General features: G+C 42.7%; 1 protein-coding gene across 4 annotated transcripts in view; it reads right to left on the bottom strand.

Moving 5' to 3' along the window:
- Positions 1 to 734: 734 nt before the first annotated feature.
- GLDC (glycine decarboxylase) overlaps positions 735 to 16,260 on the bottom strand; it is a 101,120-nt gene continuing 85,594 nt past the window's right edge. For 2 of the 4 annotated variants that reach the window (XM_081236979.1, XM_081236982.1), the window contains 3 exons: positions 9,554 to 9,649; positions 6,186 to 6,358; positions 3,762 to 4,382 (listed from right to left, as the gene is read on the bottom strand). In XM_081236979.1, coding sequence (XP_081093105.1) covers positions 4,128 to 4,382; positions 6,186 to 6,358; positions 9,554 to 9,649 — 524 coding nt within the window. In that variant the 3' untranslated portion in view covers positions 3,762 to 4,127. The other 2 variants (XM_081236980.1, XM_081236981.1) reach the window with 2 other exon arrangements.

The raw sequence follows: 16,260 nt of genomic DNA, 5'->3' as shown, positions 1-16,260 counted from the left end.
CAAAACCTGGGACTTGTTAGAAATGCAAATTCTCTGGCCCTACCCCAGGGGTACTGAATCAGAAATGCGTCAGGGCTCAGCATTCTGTTGTCTATAAGCCCTTCTGGTGATATAGACACACTAAGGTTTGAAAACCACTGCCCTAGGTAACATCCCTAACCCTGGCTGATGTCTGAGCCAAACGTTCTGTCCCAGAGCCCTGCAAACCTCTCAAAGTGCTAACATCTCAACTTCCAAACTGCTTGTCCCAGACGGCTTCTTGCACCCAAAACTGGCACCTACCTCCTTTATTTGGATGAAAGGCACCAGTTTGGTCATTGGAAAACACATTCCCTATATGTATCTAGAGGGTTCATGGTTTTTTTAAAAATTATTATTATTTATTTATTTTTGGCTGTGTTGGGTCTTCATTGCTGCACGTGGGCTTTCTCTAGTTGCAGCGAGTGGGGACTACTCTTTGTTGCAGTGCGCGGGCTTCTCACTGCGGTGGCTTCTCTTGTTGCGCCGGCTTTTCTTGTTGCGCCGGCTTTTCTTGTTGCGCCGCACGGGCTTCCCAGTGCAGTGGCTTCTCTTGTTGCGCCCGCTTCTCTTGTTGCGCCGCACGGGCTCTCGGTGTGTGGGCTCAGTAGTTGTGGCTCACAGGCTTCAGTAGTTGTGGCTCGCGGGCTCTAGAGCGCAGGCTCTAGTAGTTGTGGTGCACGGCTTAGTTGCTCCATGGCACGTGGGATCTTCCCGGACCAGGGCTCAAATCCATGTCCCCTGCATTGGCAGGTGGATTCTTAACCACTGCACCACCAGGGAAATCCTTCATGGGGTTTTCAGACTGAGCTGGGGCCCTTCCCCTCTATGACACACAGCTGCAAGGTGAGGGTTGTTCCAGGAGTGGCCTGTGGCCTGTCCCAGGGCTGTGAGAAGGCCAAGGGGGAAGCCCAATTCACAGGATATATGTGTGTCTGCATCAGACTCCTCATCTTCAGAAGTGCTCAAAAGGTATATTCTCCATAACATTTTGTAGGTACTTAATGCCCCTGAATTGAATAATTTAAAATGGTTAAAATGGTAAATTTTATCACAAGGTGGGGGTGAGGGGGAACTACACAAAGCCTGTCCAGAGGTGTGTCTCCCAGGCCTGGCATTTTGTACTTAGCTTTAATAGAACCCTCACAGCATGCACTGGGAATACTGGTTTCCATGGCAGTGTCCCTCTTTGAGATCAAGGATCATTCCTTCATTCATTCAATTTATATTTCTTTGTTGAACACATACGATGTGGAAGACCCCTGCTCAGCACTGGGAATCCAATGATGAATGAGATATGGTCCCTGCTCTCAGAAAACTTAGTCTAATGAGGCAGACAGAAACCAAGTAAACAGAATAATTACTAACTGTGCAAAGAGTGTAGGATAACAAACTGAGTGCCAAGCTAGAAAATAAGAGAGAGAGCCCATTTCATGGAGACATGCAGAAGACCTCCTGAAGAGATGCTGGAACATGAAGAACAAACGGGAGCCAGCAAAACAAAGGTGACGGGGACAAGTGCTCCAGGTGGAGGATACCATGCAGGCAAAGACCCAGAGCAGGGAAAGATGGCACAAGCCTCAGGTGAATGCATGAGCGACTTAATAGTGAAGACAGACAGTTTACTTCAACTCTCTTAATCACTTGCTTTTGCCCCTAACATATTTCAGGGCAAGCAGTGGATGACCAGCTGTGGAAACAACTTGGGCACTCGACCACTAACACTTTACAGTCTGATAAGAAAGAAAAGAATTGCTGTTCACTCTGATGGTTTGCTTACACATGCTTGTCCTTCCTCAGAAGGGGCTACTCCATTCCCTGATGGTCAGTCTGTGTTGAGAGCCTGGTTTCCAGCTCAGGAAGGGCAGAGTCTCCAGGTGTGTGGTGACCATGGCAGTGTGGTACCCAGTTTACACTGGTAGGAACTGGAGTTGTTCAGCCTGGGTTCAAATTCTGGCTGTTCTTTCTCACCAGCTTTGTGACCTTGGGCATCTCTCCATACCTTCCCCCTCATGTAAAAGTGGAATGTTGTGAGGCTCCAATGAAATAATAAACACTTAGAATAGTACCTGAGAAGTACTCAACAGATATTAATCATTTAATTATTATGTAAAAAAGGAACCATGGATCCCATCACTTTGCTACTGCTTAGGCTGAAATGAACAGTTATACAAACTTTTAAGTGTGAGAATGAGTAGACCGCTTGCAGAGCATTCAATAGAGCACGCAGACCTTTCGTCCAGGTCACTATCATAATAGCTTGAATAATGGTTGGTTGAGTAACAAACAAGGAACCAAGTAGTCAGGGTTAGAGCAGATGCTCATTAACTTCTGGGGAAGAACATATGAAGCATTTGCTATTTCTAAGGAAAAGTTATTTGTGGCAGGCGTGCTAGTTGCCTACCTGAAACTCATTCTTCTCCTTTTCTTCAATTAACAAACTTCTGGTTTTCTTTGGGGCAGTAACATGCCCAGGTAAAAGACCTTCTCATACTCCCTTGCAGCTAGGAGTGGCAATTTGAACCAAGCCTGGCCAGTTAAAAGTAAGCAGAAGTTACTGGGTGGAACCTCTGGGAAAGCATTTCAAAAGCAGCTGACTTGGATGGAATCTGCCTTTTGTTTTTCCTCCTTTTTCCTGCCTAGAATAGGTATGTGATGCCCGGGTATGCAGTAGCCATCTTAAGACTGTGAGGATGAAGACTATATGCAAAGGAGGCAGAACAAGAAGACTGAAGACTACCCCTTGGCTTATTACCTCTAGACTAACTGTTAAATGAGAAAAAAAATGAACTGCTAATTTAATTAACCTGCTGTGGTTGGTTGTTTTTCAGTTATATGCAGCCAAACACAATTCTAGCAGAAAGGGCTAAAGTGGCATTCACTGCTAACCGAGACATACAAACTGTTTCCTTAGCCAAAGACACAACTAATAATGTAATGATTCTACTGGGTTGGGTATTCTCATTACCCTTCAAACTCCTTTGAAACTAGGGTACATGGGAGTTAACATTGGAAAGTGGACCAAGAAGGCATTCTTCAAATTGCAGTGCTTTTATTAGAATATTATTAATTGCAGATTTTTTAAAAACTACACACATGGAAAAAGGAGAACACTCAGAAATACTATTACAGATTAGGCAAATTAGTAGGAGGAAAAAGGTTTCTTCAGTGTATACAAAATGTAAACATTTGCCCTGGGATTTCCCACAGATGGCACAGTCCACAAGGACTTATTTGGAATAAAAATATGTCTATCGGATCTTCAGTATAGTCTCTATACTGCAAACTTGCTACATTGAAGTTAAAGTTACTAGCACACCCCGAATTTTCTATGCAAAAAACTAAGTGGTCCCAATCAAGGCAACTGAACATCAACTGCTACATGTGAAAGCAGAGGCACCAAAGCAAATCAATCTTCCAACAATGGGCTTCCACTCACTATGCTAATTGTATTTACATTTACCTTGAGAGAGATTACAAAAATATACACAGTATATAAAACCCCTACTTGAGTCTGTGGTGGAAAGTGAAACATTTCTTTATCAGGCGCTCCAAAGCCATTAAATCAGTCACTTGAACTTAGGGAGAGAAGACTAAGAAGAGGCCCTCTTCTGTTCAGAAAATGGGGACTCGTAAACATCCATGGGTGGGCAGGTACAAACCAGGTGCTGATCTCCATAGATGTCATCAATCCGGGCAATGGTTGGCCAGAATTTGTTTTCTGGTTTCACGAAGGGCTGCAAGGGACAAAAGATGGAAATCTTCCGGGATATTCTGAGAGGTTTCTCTTGGTGGGGAAGAGGAAACTGCAATGATATTCCCACGGCCTGAGGTACCATTAGCCCAACAAGTACTCAAGAAGTATAAAAAGCTAAAATCCAACCTCCTTCATTACTGTCCATCCGAATCCCCCTGTCCCTACTCTGCCGAGCATACCACAGAGCACCTTCACCTAAGAATCAAAGGGGAGAAAGACTGCATTTGGGCCCATCTCTCTGTTGGATGATGGTAGAAAACATCGATCCACTTGACAGGGACTCCTGTTTGGTCTTCCTGCACTGTGCACCCTGAGGATTCCCAGGCCCCTGGTTGGCATTCTGACTCTGACCTCAGAGCTCTGAAAGCCAATTCCTGTGTTCTGCATTGTTCTGCAAAGGTGTCCTACGTGTGGTCACTATGGTGAGTAGACAGCAAGAGTGGGAGCCCTTCAGCGCAGGTGATGGCCCCTCATACACACATGAACGTGGACCAGCTGGCACATCCAGTTTCAGAGGAGAACTTACGAGTGGGAATGCTGCCACCTCTCTGGAATACGGCCGATCCCAGTGGGAGGACGTGACGCAGGTCAACGAGTGTGGAGACATCTGAGACAGAGACATGGATGGGAAGAGGGGTCAGAGCAGAACACTGCCTTTTCCTTCCACACGTCACATCAACCAGTGAGGTGATGGAAGCCCATGGACGGAGGGTGGTGGTTTTGTTTCAGTTTGGGGGGAAGGAAATTTTGGTAGGAAAATTTTTACTGTGAAATATTTCAAATATCAGAAAGTTATAGTAATAAAATAAGCACCCAACACAAATCAACATTTTTGTCATATTTCTTAACGTTTTAAAACAAGAAACATTACAGATACAGTTGAAGCTGCCTGCATATCCCCTTCCATCTTATTGCTGGCCCTCCCCAGCGATAACCACTATCTTGAATTTGGTTGCACAATTCTCATCATGTTTTTATACTATTACTGCATATATTAATAAACTGCATAGAGCCTAGTTTGGTACACTTCTAAACCTTATATCATCCTGTGAGTATTATCCTCCACTTGCTTTTGTATCTCAGTACTGTATTCTTTAGATGTCTATTGCTATTTTTAAAAAAAAAACTGCCTAAACCCGGAAAGAATCCAGAGAAAAGAGAAATAATAATGAGAGCAAATCATATTATATTCCTCCACTACCCTGTCAAACTCACACTGAGCACAGTCCTGGCCTTCTCCCACCAGCCACTGGCCCCAGCACTCCACCTTCAGCTGGGCAGCTCTGGAACTTGCCTGAGCTCCCCTGAACATCTCATACTCCTCTGGCTTGAAGCCATAACAACAGAACCACAGCCTTCGAGGTATTCTCAGTTCATGATCCCTCAGCTTAATAATGTCTGGACCTAATACAGAACTTAGAGGTCTGACCAGATATAAAAGGAACATATCTTGGAAGAGGCGAAGTAATGCCTAACAATTTTGTTTCCATTGTAGGCCATAAACATGGTAAAACATTCAGGCCAAGTACCAATCTGCTTGTTCTAAGAGATAACTACTCCAATAAAAGAATATATTTATCCAGAGTTTATAAGGTAAATAATCTCAGTAGAGGGCTTCCCTGGTGGCGCAGTGGTTGGGAGTCCACCTGCCGATGCAGGGGACACGGGTTCGTGCCCCGGTCTGGGAGGATCCCACGTGCCGCGGAGCGGCTGGGCCCGTGAGCCATGGCTGCTGAGCCTGCGCGTCCGGAGCCTGTGCTCCACAACGGGAGAGGCCCGCGTACTGCAAAAATAAAAAATAAATAAAAATAATAATAATAATCTCAGTAGAGTGCATCAAACAGAGACACAGAATGATAAGACTTCTCCAACTATATAGGGTCCTTCAGCCTCTGCTCCCTCCTTTGGAAGCCAACTGGGTCCTTGTGGGGTAAATAGCTCCCGCAACCACCAAACACATACATAAAGTTAAAACATATCAGAAATAACCACATTTGGGGTTTCCCTGAAGGTCCAGTGGTTAAGACTTTGCCTTCCAATGCAGGTGTTGTGGGTTCCATCCCTGGACAGGGAGCTAAGATCCCACATGCCTCGTGGCCAAAAAACGGAAACATAAAACAGAAGCAATATTATAACAAATTCAATAAACACTTTAAAAATGGTCCACATCAAAAAAATCTTAAAAGAAAAAGAAAAGAAATAACCACATTATACTTGAGTAACGACTGTTGTGTTGATTCAAGAAGATTTAAACTTCCAGGTAATGAACGTATGGTCTGCTCAGAAGAATGGCATTATTCTAGGCAAGAATATCATCTTCCTGTAAGACTTCAGAGGTTGCCAGCACACCATCCAGACACTGTTTTCTACTCTCTGGGATATTTTAGATAAAGTACCAGTGCCTACGTACCTTCAGTGGATTGACCCTAGGGTCAATGCGGCCCTCCTCAATGTCGGCGATTTCCTGCCGAATGCTGATCATGGCATCACAGAACCTATCCAGCTCTGCCTTGTCTTCCGACTCAGTGGGCTCAATCATGAGAGTGCCTGCCACTGGCCAGGACATGGTAGGGGCATGAAATCCTGCAAAGGAGATGGGGGAACTTGTGTCACTAATTTTGACCTCTCCAGTTGTGAAGAAGAGACCCTCCCCATCTTATAGTTTATCCCAAGGAAAATAATCTGATAAATTTGCTACCATATATATCTAGGGATTCATTTTAGCACTATTTATGGAAGAAAAGCTTAGGAAATAACCTAACATCCAACAACAGAGGATTGGTTAGGCAAATTTTACTGGGCTTCCATACAATAAATATGCAACCATTCTTAGTATTTAAATGTATATTTGTTAATATTTTTGAATGTTTACCCAACTTAAGTGAAAAAGGCAAGCTACCTAATGATATTGTCTCATTTCTATTTTTAAAATGGCAAAGTATTTATATATATACACATATATGTGTGTATGTGTATATATATACATACACTTTAAATATGTATGTATATTTTATGAGGGAAGCTGCTTTGAAGAATAAATACTAAAATTCTAACAGGGTTATTGCCAGAAAATGAGACTAGGGTTTTTATTTCACTTTGTGTTTTAGAATCTTTTTATAATGTTCATGTATTACTTTCAGTTAAGAGAAATTAAAATATTATAGCCTATCAAAAGTTAAATAATGAGGTAACAAGCATTAAGGAGCCTGGGGTGAGCGTTACTGTCCCTATTTTACAGATGAGGAAACTGAGGCTTGCCCAGGATGTAGAAAGTCTTTGCCTTTACACTGAATACAGGCTGAAGGTATTTCTATGTTTCCAAAAGCTTTCACATGTTAAGATGAATCGACAAGACACGTGGTCAAGAGACAGATTTCCTGGACAAAAGCCAAAAACAACTTTTTCCCAATTCTTACACTTTTTCCTATGAAACTTTAAAAGAGTGGGCTTCCCTGGTGGCGCAGTGGTTGAGAGTCCGCCTGCCGATGCAGGGGACACGGGTTCGTGCCCCGGTCCGGGAAGATCCCACATGCCGCAGAGCGGCTGGGCCCGTGAGCCATGGCCGCTGAGCCTGCGCGTCCGGAGCCTGTGCTCCGCAACGGGAGAGGCCACAACAGTGAGAGGCCCGCGTACCGCAAAAAAAAAAAAAAAAAAAGATTAAGAACAGCTCCCAGGTTGATATTTCTGTCAACTAAGTTGGCCCTGGAGGGCAATGGTTCCCAATTCTGGTGTGCATCATTACTTGGAGTGCTTTATAGCGTCATGCCTGCATTCTTTAAGGGATTGTCTTCTCAACATTTTATTATAAAATTGTTCAAATATACCGATAAGTTGAAAGGACTGTAGAGTGAACACCCATACACCTTCTACCTAGAATCTACAATGATGCTCTGTTTGCTTTATCACATATCTAGTCATCTATGCCTATCACATATCTAAGGCATCCATCTTAGTTTTGATGCATTTCCAAGCATGTTGCAGTCATCAGTACACTTCCCCCTTAAACACTTCAGCGTGCATATTAGCTAGAATTCAATATCTGAATTCAATATCTGTCCCCGTATTTTTGTGATAGTTTACTTATTGCGAAATACACAAATCTTTAAGTGTACAATTTAATGAATTTTGACAAATGCCTACAACTGTGTCACCCAAATCAGAAAGGGATTTCTTTTTTAAACAACAAGCTGATCTCATTACCCATTAAGTCTGACCTCAATTCCATGTGTGAGCAAATTCAGCCCAGTATTTTCTGCTGTAGTGGTTCCCATATCTGGAACCATCTGAGTTGTCATGGAAACATGGATTCCTGGATTTTAACCCTGATTCAGGAAATCCAAGGTATAAGCCTTTAAAAACTCATATCAGAATCAGGTTAAGTTTGGAAATCTCTGCCGTGTGGCAGCATGCGCCACACTCACCTGATAGGACTCATCCACAGAGTGCTTGTAAACACAGATTACTAGGCCTCACCCCTAGTGTAATCAGTAATTCTGATTCAGTAGGTGATTTAGACCCAGAATCTGTGCTGTCATTTTCACTGCTTGTTTTTTTTACTTAGCCGTTGATTCATTCTCTCACTTATTAAGCACAATTGTTCTGAGTGCCAGGCACCTGGACAATTCTGGGCTTAGGGCAAGCACAGCCATCACTCTATCAAACATCAAAATATCAAGGTTGTAGATAGAGCAGAACTTGGAAATACTGGGCAGTAACTTCAAATACCACCTCCCTCCTACCTCCATCCCCCACCTCGCTCCCTGCAAATGCTGCAGTCAGATGCGGGATACAGACCACACATCGCAGAAGGGAAGCCTTAACCTGAATCAGCCATCACTCAGCCATTGCCTGGGAAGTTAAGTCGGGTCATAGGAGCAGCCAACAGGAGATTTTGAGGTAATTGCTAATTTCATTAATGAAAACTGTCTCTGGTTTTCCCATTTATTATCAGTGTAACTCTACATAATAAGATCATTCATTCACGAGAGAAATGAGTGACACACGTGGGACTCCCGTTATGATACGGTAGTAAAACTATTAAATTATTAAAGTTTTTACATTCCTTATTAAAAGAAGTCATTCAAATCATCTTAAAATTCAGATAGGACTCCACATCCATCAAAAGGCAAAGTTCTCCCCAACTTAGCCTTCCTGAGAATTGAAGGTTCTGTGATGCTATTAATAATGTCACTAAGAAAATGTATTTTAATAACGGCTGTGCTGAGTGAACATCCACTAACAACACACAGGTAAAAGACTTCACAGAAAATCACATCATCTCTGTGGAAACAAGGTGCACCTATTCCTTCATCTCTATGAGCAGCTAAAACAGCTACGCCATGATAGAGGTGGCTATAAAACTCAAATGCCACTCATCTTTCTAACACTCCTACAGGATGCCTGCTTCACTTCCTTCTCTTTCATGGACCTCTCTGTTTACCAGGAGTAGGATAGGTGGAAGGATTTACCAGAAACATGGGCAGAGAGCAGCGATCATTTTCTCTGGGATTTTTAACTTTGTTAACTATAAAGTCTTCTTTACCTGGCTGCTGATGGATTCAAAATGTGTGATTTAATATCTTTTGAAGGATGGTACCAATGGAGTCATGGGGAAAGTTTTTTCTCTATCCACAGCCCCCAGATCCCCATTTAGCCTGTGGATCAGTTTACTATGGTACCTGCACATTCAGTCTGTGGTCCATAGCCAGCATGGGCAGCTACGTGAATGTCAAAAACCCAAGTTCCCCTACAAGGGGTCACTCGCGGGAGACCACTCACCATAATCCTGAAGCCTCTTGGCCACATCGACGGCCTCAATATTTGCAGACTTTTTGAAGGGTCTGGTATCCAAAATAAACTCATGAGCCACATAACCTGTTGAGGAAAATTATTTCAGCTCAAGATTAACATCAGCTTGTTGTTTTACCCAAGCAAATGAACAAATAAACCAGCTTTTTAATGCATATCATTGAGGTCTAAGAAACCATGGGCATTTGGTAAGTTTATAGTTGACAACAAAGATTTCATCTGCTCTTATTACATATAAAAATTGTTAACATGTTGGGCCAATATGTCCAGTCCTCAGTGCTCAACACACCCATGAGCCAGGAGGCTGGTGGGAGGTTGAACAGGAGCTGGAAGACTTGTTGAGGTCCCAGGGGATGAGACCATTTCTACTCAAAGGACCTAAAATCTACTTGCAACAGTTAAACATGTCATCATGGGCCTGATCCTTTTATATAAAATATTTCTAGAGTTAAAGGTACATTGACACCCTTTTCAACAACATTGCTCCCAACATCAAATAACGGTTTCTTCTGTGTGTGTGTGTAAATACATACTAAACAAATATCCATAAGACACAGAATTTTATTTGATTCTTCAAAGGGGCTTTTGAGGTTTTGGTTTCAGGCTTCAGGCTGAGAATTAGAAATAAGGGCTGTCAAACAGCACACCACAAGTGGCAAGGAGCTGATGAGGCCGAAGTCTTGTGGGGGTCAGTTCACTTTGTTCTAATTTGTAAACCAATTGCCTCTCTAGCCTCAGGCCGCCATCTCCCCAGCATGACTTGTTGACCACCCATCCAACATCTAGAATAAACCACGGAGTAAGTCAGCATTTTCTTAAATAGAACAACATTCCCGGGAGCTTCCCAAATTCCATGGCCCACACAACTGATGAATTTCCTTCAAAGAAAGTATCTACTCAGGTGAAAATAATGAACTCCTTCTTAACCCGCTATCCTGAGCCTCAGCAAACAGTGAATCTACTTACAGATACTTGGAGCAGACATAACTCCTCAAGCCTGAGAAGAAAAGCTCCAGTCATTAACAGCCCCTGAAGATCTAGTATGTGTACTGCTCTGCTTCTTGTGTGATGAACACATGTGAAGGGATTGGCTTTGTTTGAAAACAAAAGTAGGAGAACCTGAGACTTTGAATATACTGTCACTGCATATTTTTAAAACAAGCTTTCTAACTGTGATGAGGATTCAATTGTAAGGAGTGTGGTTCAAAAGTAGAAAGGTGGGCTTCCCTGGTGGCGCAGTGGTTGAGAGTCCGCCTGCCGATGCAGGGGACACGGGTTCGTGCCCCGGTCTGGGAAGATCCCACATGCCGCGGAGCGGCTGGGCCCGTGAGCCATGGCCGCTGAGCCTGCGCAGCCGGAGCCTGTGCTCCGCAACGGGAGAGGCCACAACAGTGAGAGGCCCGCGTACTGCAAAAAAAAAAAAAAAAAAAAAAAAAAAAAAAAGTAGAAAGGTGTATTCAGAGGTAGATAAACTTAGACCCAAAAAAAGTGCCTAAAAGAAATGACCAGCTGGAATGTTCAGGGGGAAAATCATGACATTATTTAAATCCTCATCAACTATTAATTTCAGGAATGCTAAATGCCCAACGACACTACCCCATTTGGGGAGCCCAACCTCAAGCTTCGACCTTTCTTTTCTGAGGCTCTGGCAGCCATCCCAACACCATGACAATGACTCGAAGAAGAAGGCTAATGGAGCTCACTGCTCTGAAGAACACTCAGCCATCAGGAGGGGAGGAGGAGACGGACACACGGTGGGGAGGAGTCTCTCTTGCTGGCGGGCAGACAGCACAGTCTTTCAAGCAGAGGTTCAGTAATAGCTGAAAGGCCGCATCAAGCCAAGCCCAGCCCAGTGCTGCTAAAGCAAGACTTCATCTGCAGAGGCCCCGCCACAGCCAAGTGGTTTGGGAAGAGCTCCATTTTCAAAATGAGGTTCAGATGTTATTTTCTAAGTCCATATTCTAATACATTCAAATGGAAACTGTAGTGGGATTTCAGCATCTCTCTCTCTCTCTCTCTCTCTCTCTCTCTCTACTTGAGGCTGAAAAGGGGTGAAATTTAAACTTGGTTGTTCTTGGAGGCCAGATCCCAAGATGTTCATCTTTGTTTGCAGTTTTTAAGGAGAAAAAATATACAAATATATGGCATATGGTGAGTCAGAGTAATCTGAAGTAGAAATTGTATAAACTGATCAGTGCAAGTTTTAATTTTCAGTGAGTATGTGTTTCCTCTGGGTCTAACCATGACTATAGCTGAGAGTCTGAAAGGATAAGTTGAAGGAGCAAGGAAAGAAGAAGGGTCGGGGGGATGATAGAAGAGTAAAATAAAAGTGGCTTGGCTCTAGACAGTATGGTACTGGCACAACAACAGAAATATAGATCAGTGGTACAAGATAGAAAGCCCAGAGATAACCCACACACCTGTGGTCACCTAATCTATGAAAAAGGAGGCCAGAATATACAATGGAGCACAGACAGCCTTTTCAATAAGTGGTGCTGGGAAAACTGGACAGCTACATGTAAGAGAATGAAATTAGAACACTCCCTAACAGCATACACAAAAATAAACTCAAAATGGAGTAAAGACCTAAATGTAAGGCCAGACACTATAAAACCCTTAGAGGAAAACATAGGCAAAACACTCTCTGACATAAATTACAGCAAGATCTTTTTTGACCCACCTCCTAGAGAAATGGAAATAAAAACAGAAATAAACAAGTGGGACCTCATGAAACTTAAAAGCTTTTGCACAGCCAAGGAAACCATAAACAAGACGAAAAGACAACCCTCAGAATGGGAGAAAATATTTGCAAATGAAGCAACTGACAAAGGATTAATCTCCAAAACATACAAACAGCTCATGCAGCTCAATATCAAAAAAAACAACCCAATCAAAAAAATGGGCAGAAGACCTAAATAGACATTTCTCCAAAGAAAATATACAGATGGTCAACAAACATTTGAAAAGATGCTCAACATCACTAATTATTAGAGAAATGCAAGTCAAAACTACAGTGAGGTATCACCTCACACCAGTCAAAATGGCCATCATCCACAAACAATAAATGCTGGAGAGGGTGTGGAGAAAAGGGAACCCTCATGCATTGTTGGTGGGAATGTAAATTGATACAGCCACTATGGAGAACAGTATGGAGGTTCCTTAAAAACTAAAAATAGAACTATCAGGGCTTCCCTGGTGGCGCAGTGGTTGAGAGTCCGCCTGCCAATGCAGGGGACACAGGTTCGTGCCCCGGTCCGGGAAGATCCCACATGCTGCGGAGCAGCTGGGCCCGTGAGCCATGGCCGCTGAGCCTGCGCGTCCGGAGCCTGTGCTCTGCAACGGGAGAGGCCGCAACAGTGAGAGGCCCGCGTACCACCAAAAAAAAAAAAAAAAAAAATAGAACTATCATCTAGCAATTCCACTCTTGAGTATATATCTGGAAAAGATTAAAAACTAATTCAAAAAGATATATGTACCCCAATGTTCACTGCAGCACTATTTACAACAGCCAGGACATGGAAGCAACCTAAATGTCCATCAACAGATGCATGGATAAAGATGTGGTACATATATACAATGGAATATTACTCAGCCATAAAAAGGAACGAAATTGGGTCATTTGTAGAGACATGGATGGACCTAGAGACTGTCATACAGAGTGAAGTAAGTCAGATATCATATATTAACACATATATGTGGAATCTGAAAAAAACTGGTATAGACAATCTTATTTACAAAGCAGAAATAGAGACACGGACATAGAGAACAAACGTATGGATACTATGGGGTAAGGGGTGGGTGGGATGAATGGGGAGATTGGAATTGACATATATACACTACTAAGTGTAAAACAGATAACTAACTAATAACAGATTGTGTAGCACAGGGAACTGTATGCTCTGTGGTGACCTAAATGGGAAGGAAATCCAAAAAAGAGGGGATATATATATATACATATTGCTGATTCACTTTGCTGTACAGAAGAAACTAACACAGATTTGTAAAGCAACTATACCCCAATTAAAAAAAAAAAAAAAAAAGAAAGAAAGAAAGTGCCTTGGCTCTAAGCTTGGAACATCCCCCCTCCCAACCCTTCATGTGTTAATTATCTTACAAGGCTGAAGATGACATGGGAAAGTGCTACAGAAAGATAAGGCTTCCCAAAACCCTCCTTGAGAGCAGGCACTTAAAACTTCTTATCCTGCATCCTCAGAGTGAGTGCCCAGAAATAAATGGAACTCACTAGCTAATTAGAAAGCTTGGGTGGGCAATCAACGCTTGGTCAAGCTTTTCATTTGCAACCCAGGGACCACAACTAACAGCATCAAGACTCCTGTTTCCCTGGGAATGAGGTCAAGTAGGTGGGCCACCCCCCCTAGCCTCAGGAGGTCACTTCCCAGCCAGGGATGTGAGGGTCCAGCCTCTAAGGCCCATGTCCACCTGCCCATAAAGGCCACCGGGAAACCTCTTCAGGGACAGGAATTTCCAGGCAGAGTTAGGTTTGCCTAAGGTCAAAAAGAGATAAGCATTTAAGAAATTAAAACATAAATAAAACACTGGGCTACTAACAAAATGGCCTATCCACTGATGGGAACTCTACTTGGGTCAAACAGTGAGCCTAGCCTCCCACAAGAGCAGACACCTGTGAATTTTTTCAGTTCCTCCTTTAAAAATGCCTCACCCTACCTGAGGTAATTTCTTTCCTTCTCCTAGCAGAATAAATACTACTGCTGCTTCCCCATCCCAGTTCTTCGCTATCACTTCCTTGTTTCACAAAACACGAAGCCTCAACAAGTTTCGCTGGTATTTTCAAATCTCTCAAAGAAATGGTTCATAAAGGGAAGGCTGGAGTTCATTAAAATTATTGCCTCACAGTCGTCCATGATTCCAGTCTTATTTAGAGCTGGTAAATATGATTAAGATGAGTAACGTCTTCTAATATTGCCATTAGACATTTTGGAATACAATGTGTTTATTAAGAACATTTCTATTTTGGGCTCTCAGGAGGTATGGCAATCATTCTTTTTTAGGCCCTAAAATACTAAGCCTCCGATCGTATAATGAATGTGTTTACCAGACCAAACACAAGACAATTTTTGGTTTCGTGAACTTTGGGATTGGGTAAGAAAGTCTGTAATCATCAATCTCTTTCTGCTTGGGATGAGAAATACAATTCATTATTTAATTCTTGGATAAAATGTCAAAACAAATGGAAATTTCATCCATCTTTGTGTTGCAAATCTCCTGGGACAGTCTCTGCCCGAACCAGTCACGTGATGCCAAGCACACGACAGGCACCTGAGCAACAGGTGCTCATTCACTTTCCCCTCCTGGAGTGCCATGCATCCCCATGCGGTCCACACCACATTTGTTCTCGCTCTAAAGAACTCAGGCTTGCATCGCACAACTCTGTGAGCACACTAAAAACCACTGAAATTCAGTGGGTGATGTGTATGGTATGTGAATCCTATCTCAATGAAGTTGTTAAATAAACTTAATCCTAAGGAAGTATTAAATAAAAAATAACAATTAGAAGAAAAAAAACCCTAAACCTTGTAGATTAAAGCAAAAAGATTATTTTCACCCATCAAATTGGCAAAGACATTTTGGGTTTGGTTTGTGTTGCTTTCCCAGCCTGGCACTTGGTGCTCACTGGGCCCCAGTGCGATGGTCACTCTTATGCTGTTAGAATGAAATCAATTGCTATTGTCTCTGAGGGGAAACAAGGCCATACATTTCAAGAGCTTAAATGCATTCAGATCCTCTGAGATAACTTCTCTTCTACAGAAATAGTCAAGGACATTAAAAAAAAAAATCTAGGTCAAAGATGTTCATTGCAGCATTGTTACAAATGCAAATAACATGGTGGGCAGGAGGTGTGGGGGGGACCCCTACAATTACTTAAATCATGGTATATATGATAGAATCGATGTAGCAACTTTCAAAGCACCTTTAATGACTAGAAAATAATCGCAATATAAAATAAAGTTAAAAAACAGGATACACACTGTGTTTATAATATGATCTCAATTGTCTAAAAGTAAGGTGGGAAGGAATACAGCAAAATATTCAGTGGTAATGTCTGTTTGATGGAACCATGGATCATTTATATTTTCTTCCTCAAACTCTTTTATTGTCCAAATTTTCTATATTGAGCATATGTACATGACTTACATAATCAGACAAAACCAATACTGATGCTAATCCTGAAGGCCAATACATAAGCAGGATGCATCTCACAGCACAGGAGCTATATTTGAATTAATTAGTAGCTCTTGTAGCTTCTTTCATACCCAACACAAGCATTTCATTGTGTTGCTTAGAGACATATTACCCACAACTTTTCTTTCCTACTCTCTGGGGAGCATTGTTAACCAGAGCTCCCGATTATTTAGTTCTTTTCTATTTTCAAACTCCAGAACCACCCTTTTGGATACATATTTACAAAGCAAGATCAGCCTTTAAATTAAAGATCACAGGTGGAGATGCACACTTCCCTGGGCTGGAGACACTAAGAGCCAAAGCGTCGCCTCATACCCGTGGCCCTGGGTCTGGGCGCTGGTTACTGACGGCTCTCTGCTCTCTCTGCCCCAAGTTCAAGACCTGTGGCCCCCTGGTCTCAGATTCCGTGCCCACAGCCCCTGCGCCGCCTGTCCACCTGCCTCTTAGCGCCACCC

This window comes from Mesoplodon bidens (genome assembly GCF_964165515.1).
Source record: "Mesoplodon bidens genome assembly, chromosome: 6".
NCBI classification, from domain to species: domain Eukaryota; kingdom Metazoa; phylum Chordata; class Mammalia; order Artiodactyla; family Ziphiidae; genus Mesoplodon; species Mesoplodon bidens.
The sequence above is the reverse complement of the archived record's forward strand: the minus strand, read 5'-3'. Positions and strand labels throughout refer to the sequence as shown.